The sequence below is a fragment of the Coturnix japonica genome, chromosome 2 (assembly GCF_001577835.2).
Source record: "Coturnix japonica isolate 7356 chromosome 2, Coturnix japonica 2.1, whole genome shotgun sequence".
In the NCBI taxonomy this organism is placed as follows: Eukaryota; Metazoa; Chordata; class Aves; order Galliformes; family Phasianidae; genus Coturnix; species Coturnix japonica.
The window spans coordinates 37,218,563-37,234,573 of NC_029517.1; the positions used below are offsets into that span (position 1 = coordinate 37,218,563).

The 16,011-nt window shown below is 43.7% G+C and overlaps 1 protein-coding gene across 1 annotated transcript in view; it reads left to right on the forward strand.

Moving 5' to 3' along the window:
- Positions 1-3,996: 3,996 nt before the first annotated feature.
- CMTM7 (CKLF like MARVEL transmembrane domain containing 7) overlaps positions 3,997-16,011 on the forward strand; it is a 35,890-nt gene continuing 23,875 nt past the window's right edge. Inside the window, exon 1 of the mRNA XM_015853996.2 lies at positions 3,997-4,261. Within this exon, the coding sequence (XP_015709482.1) occupies positions 4,106-4,261 (156 nt within the window). The 5' untranslated portion in view covers positions 3,997-4,105. The remainder of the gene's footprint in view (positions 4,262-16,011) is intronic.

A 16,011-nucleotide genomic window follows, 5' to 3' on the forward strand; every position in this document is an offset into this window, starting at 1 on the left:
ATTTGTGAGTTGTTAGTTTAACAAATCAAGTTTTTAATGTGACTCATATTTAAATATCTTTGAGTTACTCAGAAGTATGATGGAAGATTATGACTTCCAAGACAAATACCTTTGCAAATGACTGTGAAATACAAATTACCCAAGGAATCTCTTCCAGGAATTATGTAAAGAACAAGATTGTGATTATTTAAAGTTTTCTCATTTAAGACTACTAGTAAATCCCTTATTTTTGCATTAAGGGCATTTGGACTCTTCCAGTGTTCAGAAACTTTGTTGGACTAATATATTTGGTAATAGAGAAATCTTACTGCTTGAAAATCTTCTTTATTTTTCCCTGTGAATAAATGGTGTGCGCTGCCTTACGTGCACACCCTGCAGCTAGGAAGATTTATCAGCAGCCAGCTAATTCTATTCTCAATCTCCTGGTTTTGTTCTTGATTACCTGTCAGAGTCACAGGATTTCGATACAAGGGAAGCCAAGATATTATTTAAATACTTATATTTGTCTGCAAATTGCATATGACCTGCATAACAAAGGTCAAGCTGTCTCCTGCTTACTAATATCATCCAGTTCTGAGAATGAAGAAGGGCTACCAACTATGCGTTTTATCTACACAGATAAAATGCGTCATTAAAATCTCATATGCTCTTTTTCATTGCTGGAAAAGTATCAAAGGCATCAAAATGATACAAATGTCAACTGAGTAAATGTGACAAGAAACACAGCCAAAATTAAAATCTCATGAGTGATTTCCCATTAGTGAAAATGCTTGAGTGGTAAGAAAAATTCTTTCTTGAATGATATTTGATGTACATATCTAAGTTCAAAGAACATGACTGTGTTTGCATAAATGTTTCATGGTTTTGTGATAACTGCAATGGGCTGGTCTAACATCATAACCCAGACAACACTTGTGCATAGAGATAGAAAGACAGAGATGAGCTTAGAGAGAGTAATATGTTTCATCTGGTATACCTAAAACTATTGTGTAAATGTGTGTTAGAAAACAGCCACTACATGTTAGAGTAAACCCAAGAAAGAAGGACAAAAAAATACAGCTGTAGGCTAGGGAATACTATTAGCAAAATACCTCATCTCTGAGTCTTCAGCCCTAATTCTCCAGGGAAGATGTGCAGAATGTCTCCCAAAGACAACTCTGGCAATTAAATTTTTAATTCTGATGGATTTTTAAAAGTACTAGCCGGGAATTGTTTTATCTTTGCCTTTCTTTGTTTTGCAAGCCATAACTTAATCTGCCTTGTTCTTTAGAAAGATCTTACCATCTTACTTTGCATGCTATTTCTTATCTTATTTCTCTTCTGCAGCTACCAATTGTTTTTCAAGCAATCTGAATATCTAGTTAAAGTTGGAGGAATCAGTAACAGCTGAGAATTACTTCTGAAGGTTGCTGCTTCTATTTCAGGCCTAATGAAAGGTAAAAGCTTCCAAAAGGTTATCAGTTTCTTCCAGGTGCGTTAGTCTTAAATACTGACTTGCCAGCTATGACCCATGTTTCTGTATGTCTTTATATCTTTCTGATAAAGAAGATAACCTAGAGGTAGTTTATCATAAAACAGCTTTTAAAAGATTTTTGGTTGCAGACATTTCTTTGTGTTCATAAGACAGTAAAAAGGTTTTTGGTTTTTTTTTAAGTACAACTGGGAACCAATGAAATCATTAGCAAAATTCTTAACGCAGAGAATTTTGCAAAATAAGGGTATTTGGCATTGTGAATAATGTGTTCCAGACAAAAAGGTGCCTCTAAAAATCTGAGGCACTCACATAGGCACGTGAGGTGCTGGGGAGTAAGGATACTTGCTGTTAACTTTTGGGCATCAAATTTCATTAATTAAAGAGTTGGTGGTGGGTCATCATCACCATACATAATGCATTTACAATGATTCAAGTAAATAGCAGAAGAGCTATAATCAAAACTTGAAACTCAGAAGTGTTTCAGGCTTGGGTTTGTGCTAGTGGTTTACAGAAGATGGCCGTGTTCTTGAGAGGAAAATACAACTTTTCTATGTGCACTAATGTAAAGGCATTTCTATTGCACTGAGTTGAAATGAGAAATTCATGAGAAATTAAGAACTAAAGCAGCTGAATCAGCGGGAAAGTAAAACATATTTCTTAATGGGAAGTACAGAGATAACTAGAACCTTCCTCTGTAAGGCTTACAAGAAAACCAGTTTAAAAAACCCTTCTTTTTCAGCGGCTACTGTTTTACTTCTGTATGAACTGTCAGTGTTGCACCTTTGATATATAATAACAGGAGTTACAATTGGATGGGAGAGATGCTGCCTTTTATTGCAACTAGTAGCTTTCCTCACTGAAAACAGAGTGCACTGCTTGGTCTTTTGCTGGGTGGACTGTTGGACTAGATGTTCCTAGGGGTCTTTTCCAACCTTAATGATTCTATCAGTAATGTCAACTTAATGTCAACAAGCGGCCTTTCAGTATCTAAAGGGGGAGCTATGGGAAAGGAGACAGAGTCTGTGGTGACAGCACAAGGGAAAGTGGCTTTAAGTAAGCTCCAAGAGGGGAGATTTATGTTAGATATAAGAAAAAATCTTTCACAGTGACAGTGGTGAGGCACAGGAAGTTTTCCCAGTGATGTGGTTGGTGCCCCATCCCTGGAGACTTTCAAGGCCAGGCTGCATCAGGCCCTGGGCACCCTGGCCTCGCTGTGTTGTCCTTGTTCATGGCAGAGGAGCTGGACTAGGTGGCCTTTAAAAGTCCCTTTCAACTGTAAGGATTCTATGGTTGCTTACACTCACCCCATCTCACTCGTGTCAATTACTTACACTGGACATCATCTGATCTTACCTGTCTACACTCCTACGACAGCCTTCGTTGTTTAGAGAGATATTCAGTATTAAATATGAACAGAATACGTGTTCTAGCTGCAGAAAAAAACATGATTGGGAGATCCCGGAAAGCAAATGGGATCCTGGGCTCCATCAGGAGAGGGGTGGTCAGCAGGGATAGGGAGGTGATTGTCTTTCTCTACTCGGCTCTTGTGAGGCCCCATCTGTTGTACTGTGTCCAGGTGTGGAACCCTCAGTACAAAAAAGACATTAAGAGATTTTGGAAAGGGTCCAGAGGAGGGCCACAAAGATGATCAGGGGGCTGGAGCACCTCCCCTATGAGACAGGCTGAGGGAGTTGGCTTGTTCAGCCTAGAGAAGAGAAGGTTGCGGGTGACCTCATTGCAGCCTTTCAATACCTGAAGGGAACTTACTCCCAGGAGGGGAGTAAACTCTTCAAAAGGGCTGATAATAGCAGGACACGGGGAAATGGTTTTAAGTGAAAAGAGGGAAGATTTAGGTTGGATGTTAGGGGGAAGTTCTTCACTAGGAGAGTGGTTAGGCCCTGGAACAGGCTGCCCAGGGAGGTTGTGGATGCTCCGTCCTTGGAGGTGTTCAAGGCCAGGTTGGACGAGGCCCTGGGCAACCTGATCTAGTAAAGGTGTATGTTTGGTGGCCCTGCCAGGCAGGTTGGAACTACATGATCCTTGAGGTCCCTTCCAACCCGGGTCATTCTGTGATTCTGTGTGTGATGTTTCTATAGAAGCAACAGATGCTAAGCTCGGGAGCTGCTTTTACCCTCCTGTCACAAAGCACAACCACTTATTTATAAACACGAGGAAACGTAGAGCTTCCTTTGCGAGCAGTGTTGTATCTCTGCATGACTGAACTCCAGCTGCGGGGCAGAGCCATTCCGACATCGTTACAACTCCTCCTGCTGTCACCCACTGAAGACAACATTTTGCCTTTTGGGACACCGCGGTGCCCTCGCCTATCTGGGCGAGCAGGCACTCAAGCTGCGTAGGGCGATGCCTCGAGCTGGCCAGCACCCAGCTGTGACCCGGCTCTCTCGTAGAGCACTGCAGACAAACTTCGGCGTCCGCTTCCCCGCCGCCCCCGGGCTCCGCCCCGCCCGCTGCCCCGGGGCACCGCCCGGCCGGCGGGGAGGTACGCCGCTCCGCCCGGCCCCTCCACAGCCCTCCTTCCCTTCTCCTCGCGCCCCGCCCCGTCCCGTTTCGTCCTGTACCCCTTATCCCGGTCCGGGCCGCAGCAGAGCAGCGGAGCAGCAGGACGGAGCCATGTCTCACGGGGGGCGAGTGATCCGCACCGGGGTGAGCAGCGCAGGGCCAGCCGCGCCGCCGTCGGCCGCCGCCTCCTCAGCGGGTTCGGACGGGGAGCTGATGGACGGCGCCTATTTCCGCTCGTGTGCCGGCATGCTGAAGGTGGCCCAGATGGTACGGAACCGGGCAGGGTGGCCTGGGGGCGGCGGGGAACGGCGGGTTTTACTCTGCAGCCCTCGCAGCTGGCGGGAGGAGGAGAGAGAACGGCTTGTCTCACTACAACAAGTGCCAACTCCCGTCAGAAGCAGCCTCTGCTTTCCCTTCTCTGGTGGAGACAGATGTGTGTCAGCCTGAGGGAACGCTGTGCTGCTGGGGTGTCTGAAGCCAGCGGTAATGAGGAGCATTGACAACTCTTTGTTATTAATCATAATTTTGGCACATCAGGTGTTGCACATCGGTGGTCTGTTAGCTGTGGTAAGTTTTGGGAGCAGATGAGGCCGAGGGTCGCCTGCGAGGCTGGGGTTGGGGTGAGCTCCTAGGCTGGGAGTGGTGAGGTATCACCAAATAGCAGGAACTGGGGGGAAAGCCATCATAGAGCACTGATGGTCACAGCCGGTCCTCAGGTCAAACCTTTGCTCCATCCAGATGTGGAGAGGTCAACACATAGAGAAGCTCTTCTGTAGTTTCTGTGGCACATGGTTCTTAGTCCATGGAGTGATTTGCCAGCTGAGATCCTGTATGGCACTGAATAACGATGGGTGCACAGAAGAGATCATGGGTAACACGTGTAGCGATGCCTCCTCACATATATTCTCATCCTGCAAAACCTTGCGGCTCAACAGGTTTCCATGCTGGAGATATTCCCTTGGTGTCTGATAGCTCCCAGCACTATCTTTCCTTTCCTTTCCTTTCCTTTCCTTTCCTTTCCTTTCCTTTCCTTTCCTTTCCTTTCCTTTCCTTTCCTTTCCTTTCCTTCTAGTCCTTTTTTGATACCGTCTAAGACCTAAACAGAAATTAAAAGTTAAAAATAATTTTAGGCTACAGCGTAGCAGTGTCAGATCCTAAAGTTTCAATGAGGGATGTAATTGATGACACTGGACACGGTTACCTGCAGCTGCTGAGCATTTATACTGCAGTTGTCCCTCGCTGTGTGTTCAGCTCAGTAGCGGTGCCAACAGCTGTCTGCTGCATTCTCTTCTCTTGGGTTGTTCCCAAACCATCATGAGGATCTGGAGTATCTTTCCAGGAGATAAAATGATGCTCTTTTGAAGGCATGTCTCCATTGCCAGCCACCCTGCGGTCCTAAAACTGTAGACTTGTGCTTTGCTGGCTAAGTAGAAGCCCACTTATCTTTTCGTTTTCACCACTGTGGAAAGAACAATTCCTTTTATGGACTAGAAGGACCTAGTCCTCTCTGCTGTCCATCCTGATATGTCTTCACTACACTTCCTACGTGTTACTCTTAAAGCTCTCACAAGCGATGCGTATTTGTGCTGAACTTTCAGTTTTGGTGTGGATGGAAAGTGTGGAATGTGTGCTTTACATACTTCGCATGCTTTAATATGATGTATGTAAATGTATGCAACAGTGTGATATTTAACATATAAATGAACTAATATGTAATGAATGCTGTGCAATATCAATATCATTAGAATATAAGCTGTGCTGATTTAACAAGTTCCCGTGAGCCCTCTTCCAACTTTACCCTCATACATTTTTTCTCCATTCCAGCTTATAAATAACATCACTAGAAGTTACTTCAGCTATCCAAGGGGCAGATTAAACTCTTCTGATGTGTTATCTTGGTAATGTATTCTTCTCAAACAGTTTCCAAAGAAAACAAAATGCTTGTGCTGCAGTGTGTAGAAATGAGCAGGGCAAGGTAGTTTTACATCAACTCCTCAACGTTTATCTAAAGTTCATCTTTTCTCAGAGGTTATTTTCACTATACCTATAGATCTGCTTTTATTAGCATTCAGTTCTTCTGGTCTTGGCAGTATCTGTGTTTGAACGGAGTTCTCTGTGATAAAACTGTAAGCGTTCCTGGATTAATGTTAGTGGGGATGGAGGGAATGCAGCCTTCTTAGGAGGGAGGACTGTTATGCTGACAGAGGACAAAAGTAAGTTGTTTTCAGTTAGACATACAATGTGCTTCATAGAGTACTGGGCTTCTGAATGGTTCTTATGAAGAAGGAACACTATTGCATCTCCTTTCTCCTTCTTCCTCAGTCCCCTTCGCCAAGAAGTAAACGATATGAGAGAGAACAAGAAAACATTTTTATTTCTTCACTTATAGCAATGCTAAGGGCTGTTTGCAAGCCCCTAAATTAGCATAAATCATTGATTGCATGCATGAAATTATTCTAATAGATGGCATCAACATGCTGGGGTAACTGTACCAAGGAAACAGAAGCTCATGTCACAGGTTTTCTTCTGTGAGGAGGATCTTAACACAAGCCTTAAAATTCAGCAGTCTCATGCAAGATGAGCAGCTTGTCCAGGAATCTGATCATTACTGACTCTGTGTTACCAGTTCTTTCCCTTTGAGTTCTTCTGGGTCATATGGAAGCTTGTGTTGGCTGTAGTATCTAGTATAGACTGAAATTAGGAAGTAAAAAGCATGTTTCATGCCTGTGAGCCTGCATACATTCCTTTATTTTGCATAATTACAGCTTTGAGAAGGTAATGCATTTTATACATTGAGTTCCTCACTTTCTAATACGCAAGGAATGCTCTGCATAGATATTTTGAAAATACAGTGGAGGAGAAAAATAGTTACTTGTGCACTTTACATGACAGTAAGGCAGCTGGACAGCTGTGTTTCATGTGTGAGCATCAATAATGTTAATAGGAACTCCATTTTCAAAGTCCAGTCTGAATTGATGCTGTGAAAGAAGTTGTGATGTATCTTCAGCATTTGACTTCAGCTGGTTTAGCTTGAATATCGCTCTTCCTTTTGTTCCTTCTTTCATTCTTTTTTGTCTTTGCAGTTTTGCCGGTATCTTTTGTACTCACAGCCTTACACGCAAGGTCATGCTGTGGTTCAGAGCAGCAGCGTGCTCACCAATGCAGGACTTTCTGGGTACCCAGCTTAGGTAGTTCTCAGTCAGAGTTTACCAGGAAACCTTTTGAGGTCTCCTGTGCCCTTAGAGACTGTTTGGAGCTCTTGTGTGCAAGAAGAGGCATCACAGCACAGTATGTGCTTCTCTAGGTCTCAGACTTCTCAAACCATTCCAAGACTGTTCCTGGCTTCTGGATCCTGAGAGGAATGGGGGTGACCCGTGGCCTCTCTGCCCCTCCTTCAAGATGGGCCACGGTAACTGTGACCAGTCCAGACTAAGGGTGGATGTCCCCACAATGATGCCGTTGTTACTGAGCAGATGGTGGCTCTGGTACAGCAAGTACAGCCATAGTATTCAGTGTTTTAAGCTAAGAACCATCTTATTTAATCTGAATCGGGAAATAACAGTTTCACCAGATGAAAAAGGAAGAAATCTTCTCAAAGCTGGAAAAAATAGTATAAAACCAGTGGGAGTTGACTTAACAACATTGTTTTTAACTTGTTAAAGTTGCTAAGGCGATACTTAAAGCTCTTCTGCTGAGTAAATATTTCATTTCCCAAGTGTTGACAAAGGCAGTTACGTGCTTGATATCTGAATGGCCCACCAGGCAGCCTCTGAGCAACACTGAAGTTTGCTGAAACTTCTCCGGATGATTATATACAAACATAGAGCTGAATAATGGTGTTCAAGGGTGTATTAATACATCTAATGCTGAGAGCCAAAAAAAAACCTGTTGGTAGCTAGATTGTTAGAGCCAAGATCAAAATGTGTGGGACGGTATCAGCCGAACTTACTGAGGAGCTGCATTCAGAAGGTGTTAAAATATGAAAAGAAAGCAAAACCTGTTGGTGGAAGAGAAAAACTCCTAGTCAAAACCATGATATAGAAAAAGGAAATGCACAAAAGCAAATGCTGGTGGAGTAGCTCTCCAGTCAGTCCAGTCTTTAACTTGAGCCTGAAACTTCTTTTGTCTATGGAGTTGAAGTACATGATCTAGCTCTTTGCAGCAATGTGTTGGTGATATATGACTTTGCTTTTATGGTAGTAAGACTGTTTAGTCAGGATATATATGCAGAGATGATGAAATTGTAAACTTTTCTTCTACATAGACTGTATTTTCAATCCACAGTTACTCTGTCCATAGTTCTTCCAAAGGCAAACAGTGGCCAGAAGTAACAAGCTTGGCTGTAAGTTGCCAGATACTGAGCTGCCAAGCTCACACTCAACCAGGTCTGTGTTCTGCTTGTTTCTTCATCCCAGCTCATAACAGAAAACAGGAAAAATGATGCTGTTCTAGCTAACAGTGATGCCCTGATGTATTACACAAAAAACCTTATTGGAGGATTTGAGGTAGTAGAAGAAGTAATAAATGAGGAAAACTACTTTGAAAATGTATGGCTATCCTCAGCCTGCAGCTGTGTGATAAATTACTGGCTAAAAAATAAGGAATTGAATTTATCTTTTCATTTTTGCAGCAAAGTTATTACTGTCAGGCCAAGGTCAGGCACATGTATTGTAGGTGCTCATTGCCATCCTGATACATGTTACAGTGAAGGGACCTCGCTTGGCATACTGGCCATAGAGATAGAAGTTTATGTCATAGGTGGCTCAAAAGTAAGCGAGGGCATTTGAGTGAGGAATGCCTGAGCCTCATAATTAAAACCCGCAGTTCTGGGAAGTCCTGTTATTTACATTCTGAGATCACTGCAACAGGCTGGCTTGGCCGGGCGTACTTTTTCCATTCCTCTGCTTGGGGTGGCCATACAATTTCTGCCCAGGTATTTGCATATGAGCTGGGAGCAGACAGCATGTTCCCTGTGTGCTAAGTAGTGCTTGGTGGTAGGCCGACATGGTTTTATTTGATGGGTCAAAACTTCAGAGGCAGTGTCAGTGGAAGGAATTTTCTCTCTGTGCTGCCATTCTCAGCTACAGTGATGCAGCTGTTTATGAGGTTGTGCAATACGCCAAAGCAGGGAACTGATGTAGCTTTACTTCAGCTCTCCTTCACTTTTCTTCTTTCATGAGAGATTTGAGGGAACAGTGCAGCCACAGAGACTATTGTCAGGAGCAGCCAGTATCTGGGAGAGAATGGCAGGAGCTGCATAAGCATGAATTGGTTACACGTGAATTTTTGGATGCTTGAGCTGCTCTAGAAGGCTAAAATCAAGTCTGGTATATTGCTGTTGTTAAATATTAGTACTGTGTCCAGGTGTGGAGCCCTCAGTACAAAAAAAGACATGGAGATTTTGGAAAGGGTCCAGAGGAGGGCCACGAAGATGATCAGGGGGCTGGAGCACCTCCCCTATGAGGACAGGCTGAGGGAGTTGGGTTTGTTCAGCCTAGAGAAGAGAAGGTTGCGGGGTGACCTCATTGCAGCCTTTCAATACCTGAAGGGAACCTACATCCAGGAGGGGAGTAAACTCTTCAAAAGGGTTGACAATAGCAGGGCACGGGAAATGGTTTGAAGTGAAAAGAGGGAAGATTTAGGTTGGATGTTAGGGGGAAGTTCTTCACTAGGAGAGTGGTTAGGCCCTGGAACAGGCTGCCCATGGAGGTTGTGGATGCCCTGTCCTTGGAGGTGTTCAAGACCAGGTTGGACGGGGCCCTGGGCAACCTGATCTAGTAAATGTGTATGTTTGGTGGCCCTGCCAGGCAGGGGGGTTGGAACTACATGATCCTTGAGGTCCCTTCCAACCCGGGTCATTCTGTGATTCTGTGATTAGGGAATCTCTGTTCCAAATGTGTCAGTGAATGCTTTATTTCTTTCCAGAAGAGGCAACCTGCAAGCACAGAACTGGAGCTATCATGCCTTGCTCACTTGGCTCACCCATTCGGATTTGTTGTAATACATTCATGGCATGCAGAGCTCTTTGTGTAGCTGTGACTGAACAAGGTCTAGTAAGTTCATTTTCTGAAACCAGAAAAAAACAGGAAGTGAAGCCTAGAAATTTACCACATCTCCTGAGATGTGTTTAACATGCTTGAAAGAGCAGAGTGAGGTATTGGCAGTGGTTTTCTGGCACACATGTTTCACAGGAAGTTAGATCTGCAGCAGCATTTTGAAATCTCTGCCAGGTGTACGTGGTGTCTGTGGGTTGTTAGATGTGAAAATTATGGATTCTTAGTGCTCGGTGACTTTCCTAAGAAGTGTTAGGGTGCCGTATCCCCTCACCTCTCTCTCTGAGGATGGTGTCCCTGTGGACATCCGCTTCTCCTGCCAAGGGGAAATGAAAACCAGGGGTTCAGTTCTGTGCAAGTGTGGTCTGTAAGAGCTCAGAGCCTAAAAAGGTCGAAAATTCTCTTGTTGAGCAGATTCTGCTCCTGCAGCCCTGGAACAATCCATGTGTCTCATCATGATCAGGGGAGCCATGGACATACCTCAGCGAGGGCAGCGTGCCTGACCATGACGATGTTAGGTAACAGCTTTACATTGCCTGGACAAAGCGGTGTGGGCCGCAAAAGCCAGACAGTGTTTGACTACTATGAGTAAGTGTTTCCTCCGCTCCCCTCCCTTGGGTGTACTTGTAGGGCATTCTCTCAGTCCTGTGGCTGAGCCTCTCCTTCGCAGGGTTGTCACATCACGTGCGCTGCGGGCTTGTCCTCTTTTGTGGTGAGATGTAAAGTATACAGCAGCCAGAAATTGCTGCTCTCTCTATGCAAAGATCAAACTTTAAAATTGCTGTGATTTTCTTCCACACACCTGCGTGCTTCCTTTGTGCTGCATAACTCAGATTCCAAAGAAATCATCACAGCTAAAACAATTTTCCAGCAAGTACAGGAATATCTGACTGGCCCAAGCCAGGTGGCTGCAGCCTTCAAAGCCATAGCAAATTGATCTGCTGTTCTTGTACTTCTGCTCATAGCTTGACACAAGGAAAATGGAAGTGTGACAATGACAAGATAGAGAAACTGCTTCAAGAGGAATTTTCTTGGAATGTTTGGTTTTATTTCCATACCATTTCCGAGTTCATGAAACAAATGCTGACAGCTGGGAGGGAAAGAAAGTGTTAAGAGATGATCAGCAGCAACTGAAGAACTGCAGAAAGGCTTTGGGTCATGTAAGTCTGTAATCAAATTTACCCAGAACTGGGAAGGCCACTTGAAGAGGCCTCTCATCTGCAAGGGAAAAACCCAGTCTCCAGCTGCTGTTTGTCACCTGCTGCCTAATTGAGGCTTTTGTAGATAGTCTGAGTGTGGCTTCTTCATAGCAAGGGCAATGCCATCCCTGTGTGTTTGTGTGACCTGCTGGGCAGTGGTACCACTGGAGAATCTCATCTGTTATCTCATCACCTTTCATTTCTCCGATGCCTCGCCAAGCACTAAGTGTGTGCACTTAGAAGAGGTCATTCTGCTGTGTGTTGAGGCCCTGTCTCATCTATCAGCTGGGTTGAGATAATGCTGGTTAATGTGGAAATTATCACGATGTCAGCATTTTGGGGAACATCTCACCTGTTTTTTCCTGATTAAAAAAAAAAAAAAAAAAAATGATGTACCAGCACAGCTAACAACATAGACTTCAGTGATGTTAACAGTCTCCTCTTGTTTTAGGAGACCTTGCTTAAGGCTCTATTTCCAAAGCTCACAAAGCCATTACTGAAGATGACAGATACAGTCTTTTTAACAGCTCTCTGTGCGATTGCCAGATGTCAGTGTGGTATTCTCTGGGGCTGGGAAAAGAGATGACAGGTGCTAACTGAAGATTCGAGTCAGCCAAGCAGTAAATGCCTCAGACAATGAGAATGAGTTGTGTTGTGAGCAGTATCCGTAAGGAGCGGGATGAACAAATCGCTTGCTGAGGGTTCCAGCAGTTTGCAAGGTGCTCTTTATCTCAGTAACAGCTTTCAGAAGATGAGATTCCATATGCTTTTTATTTTCTGCGTGCCCGGTTTGATAGGTTAGTAGGAAGTTGGTTGCCACAAGGTGCTGGTTTTGTGCTGTATGTTCCCATTTGAGCTTAAAGTAGGTGTGCCCTGCTAGATACGTATTGGATACCCTGGTCAAGTAGGAGGCTTTGCAGTTCTTTGTGCAGAGTTTGTGGGGGAGTTTGTCAACCACAAACATCATGTGTATTGCACTTCATGCAGACAGACAATCCGAGCCAGGCTTGGCTGGCCATCCAGCATGGGCTCCTCTGTAGGTGGTACTGCCGTGCATGATGGCTCCATGCATTTTTAGACAGCCATGACCTTTATGTACAAGAGCTGTCTAGCTCACAAGTACGGATTAAGCTCTTCCTACATCGTGTATTACTTATAATACAGGACTTCATTAGCTGTCTAAAGGGCAAACAATACAACTCAGTGTACAGTGAGAGTGGTTCGGAATGGTGGTTTCAGAGCTACCTTGCTCTTCCTCTGTGTATTTCTTCTTGGCAGGCTGAGAGGAAGCAATAGAGGTGAGCTGCTGGAGTGGGTGGCTGTTCCACTGGAGCTGTTGCATGCACAAGGAGTAGCATCTTATTCACAGAATCACAGAATGACCCAGGTTGGAAGGGACCTCAAGGATCATGTAGTTCCAACCCCCCTGCCTGGCAGGGCCACCAAACATACACCTTTACTAGATCAGGTTGCCCAGAGGGCCCCGCAACCTGGTCTTGAATAACACCTCCAATGGTACGGGGCATCCCATCAAACCTCCCTGGGGCAGCCTGAAACTTGGCGCGAGGGCCTAAACGCCGACATGGCGCTATCATGAGTGAAGAAAAGGCAACCCGTAAGGAATGGAACGGAAGACGAAAAAGGCACGAATGAGAGAAGGATATCGAACGCGCTAAGTTGTAACCGGTTAAGGAACATTATATCCCGTGTCCTGCTGATTGTCAGCCTTTTGAAGAGTTTACTCCCCTCCTGGATGTAGGTTCCTTCAGGTATTGAAAGGCTGCAATGAGTCACCCGCAGCCTTCTCTTTCTTCCAGAGCAGAACAACCCAACTCCCTCAGCCTGTCCCTCATAGGGGAGGTGTCTCCCAGCCCCCTGATCATCTTTGTGGCCCTCCTCTGGACCCTTTCCAAAATCTCAGTGTCTTTTTTGTACTGAGGGCTCCACACCTGGACACAGTACTGCAGATGGGGCCTCACAAGAGCAGAGTAGAGAGGGACAATCACCTCCCTATTATCTGTTAATAATATCTTATTAACAGATGGACAGGTGACATGTTCACACAGTATACGAGTCTTCTGGTCTTGTTCAGAACAGCATCTCTAGGATTTGTGGGTGCCTAGAAAGGCATAAGACCTCCTTGAGCACTAGAAGGAAAGCAGTTGCCTTTTCCAGAGTTAAAATCTTGGTAGAACATTTGCTGTATTTAGAATTCCGGCCATATCATTTGCAGAGATGTTAAAAGTCAGCTCTGCTATTAATAATCTTTTGCAATGAGTTTTAATGTGTTTTGGGAATTGTTTGCAACTTGAATATGGCACTCGTGCGCTGTTACTCAATTATGACTTAACATATTGCTGCAGTAATAGGGGTTTTGTATGTATGTTTTTACATAGATTGGAAAAACTTGCTCATAATGATTTTACAGTTGGAGTGTTTTAAACAGAATTTGATTTATAAAACAAAGCAGAACCTAAATATTCTAGTATCGGTTTAGAGAGAAAAGAAATGAAGTTATGAGCCTCTTGTTGACAAACTTACTTTGCTCTTTTAAATTAATTCACTGCTAGATGAGAATCTAGCTTGTTCTTTGCCATATAACAGTGAAGTGCTCAGCTTTCAGCTAACGATGTATAGCACTGTGCAGTGTCTTTTAGTACAGCATGGTGTGATGGCGCAGGCAGCTTTGGGGTGTGAGGCAGGAAGCTGGCTGAGCTGACAGTGGTGGCACTGACATGTTCATTGCACTGTGCTCTGCATTAGGAGTAACTTAGCTAGTCATTACAGAGAATTGCATTTTTAGTAATCATGGCTACTGCCATCCTGCAACAAGGGCTCTTTAATAATGTCATTCCCACACTGCTTCTGTGATTACATAACATCCTTTGCTGTCGCCAGGTCCTGTGCTAGAACAGATAAGAAACGTATTAATAAATGATGAGTACCACTTCCTTTTACTTAGGCTTGTCCTCTTATCTGAGTCTTAGAGGGTCAAATAAGATTATTTTGCCTTCTTCTTGTCACCCTTCCACCACTCATATCTTCAATAAATAGCTGTGGATGGCAGTGCATAAGAGAAGTCACTTATCAGAGGCCAGGCAGCCTCCTTATTTTAGCAAACCAGCCAGACAAGAGGAAATCTGCCTAGACGCAGGGGCTGAGAGATTGTTGTGCAACCGAAGACTGACTGCTTCACAGATCCATGCACTTGAAGATTGCTGATTTCGTCTGTCATTAAGGGAGGTTTTAGCTGGATTGGATTCTTTATCATTTGTTCCTTTTTGAATCTTTCTAGTTTGTGCTTGCCTGTTAAACCTCACATTTCCTCTGGAAGAAGGTGATTTTGGTTACAACATCAGCCAGTTTTGTTGTTTAAATTAGCTGAACTGGTCTTGCATGGATTATGCTTGTGAGCTTGACCTGAGCTTCGTCTATCTTACTGCTTTGGGAAGCTGTTCCAAAAACTGTTTGATTCTGCCCAGAAACACATCATTAATAATATAGATGTTGCTTCACTGTGTTGTGGCGTGACATTCATAAATGCACACAATGTGGTGGTACAGCTGCAGTCAGTGACAGCCCTTCTCTGTGCAGGACACCTAAGCATGACATGGCTATCCTCATTGGCACGCTTAGGATGGAAAATTCCACATTCTGCTTTGACTGGTGTCACAAGCTGAAAGCTTTGACTTTTTTTTGCATTCAAATAAAAGAAGCATTTAGCTCTTATGATTATTACTTTAAAAAGGCTGTAATAAAACTTGATGTGAGTCACCACTGCCCCTTACTCCAAATCTGAAGACAGACAGCTTCTGTACAGTTGTTTGCACAAGACTTGGGTACGTTTTAAGAGAGGAGGAATTAGATTAAGGAGGAGGGAGCGTTGAAGCAGTACAGTGGTTCACCAGTGCTCCACCAAGTGCGATGAAGTCTTTCACTGCTGTTTATAGCATTTAAGGGAAGATGGAGAAGGAAGGAAGGGAAGGAAGGGAAGGAAGGGAAGGAAGGGAAGGAAGGGAAGGAAGGAAGGAAGGAAGGAAGGAAGGAAGGAAGGAAGGAAGGAAGACCTCTCTCTTTCTTTCTTTCTTTACTTTCTTTTACTTTGTTCTTCTTTCTATTCTTTTTTTCTTGTCTTTTTATTTCCTTTCCTTAATGAGAACGAGTTATTGGTTTAATTAAGGATGAGAAGGCGAATTATAGTCTCGACGGTATGTGTTAATAGTATGTCGCGTTTTGATGGATGCGGATAAGTGGGAATATTCTTTTAATAATTTTTTCCCATTTTCCCTTTGCTATTGCATCCAAAACATTCAAAAGCAACACTTTAAAAATATATAATACATAGTAGCAACATGATATGGAAGGTGACAAACACATAAAATAGAAATAATCTGACCACGAGAAGTTTTAAAATATTAGGTAAGCCACTCTTGAGTTAATATATTCTATTGAAAGAGTATTACTAGAAAAGAACTGTGATTTATTTATATGGGATACTGTATAGCGCTTAGGTTCAGGATGTTTTGATTACTGCTAACACCTATCGCTTTTTTTGAAGTTGGACAAAATATTTATTATGTATTTTTAATACACATTTGAAACTTATACTCTTGCCTTTGATATCTTCCCTGAATATGCCAAGAGATAGATAGCAGTGGTGCAGTGAGTAAACTCGCAAGCACTTCAGATCAGGGTAAAGAAAACCTTGCATTTTCATGCTGGATTTCCTTTACTATCAATCTTTAATCTGAATAATTACTCGCAC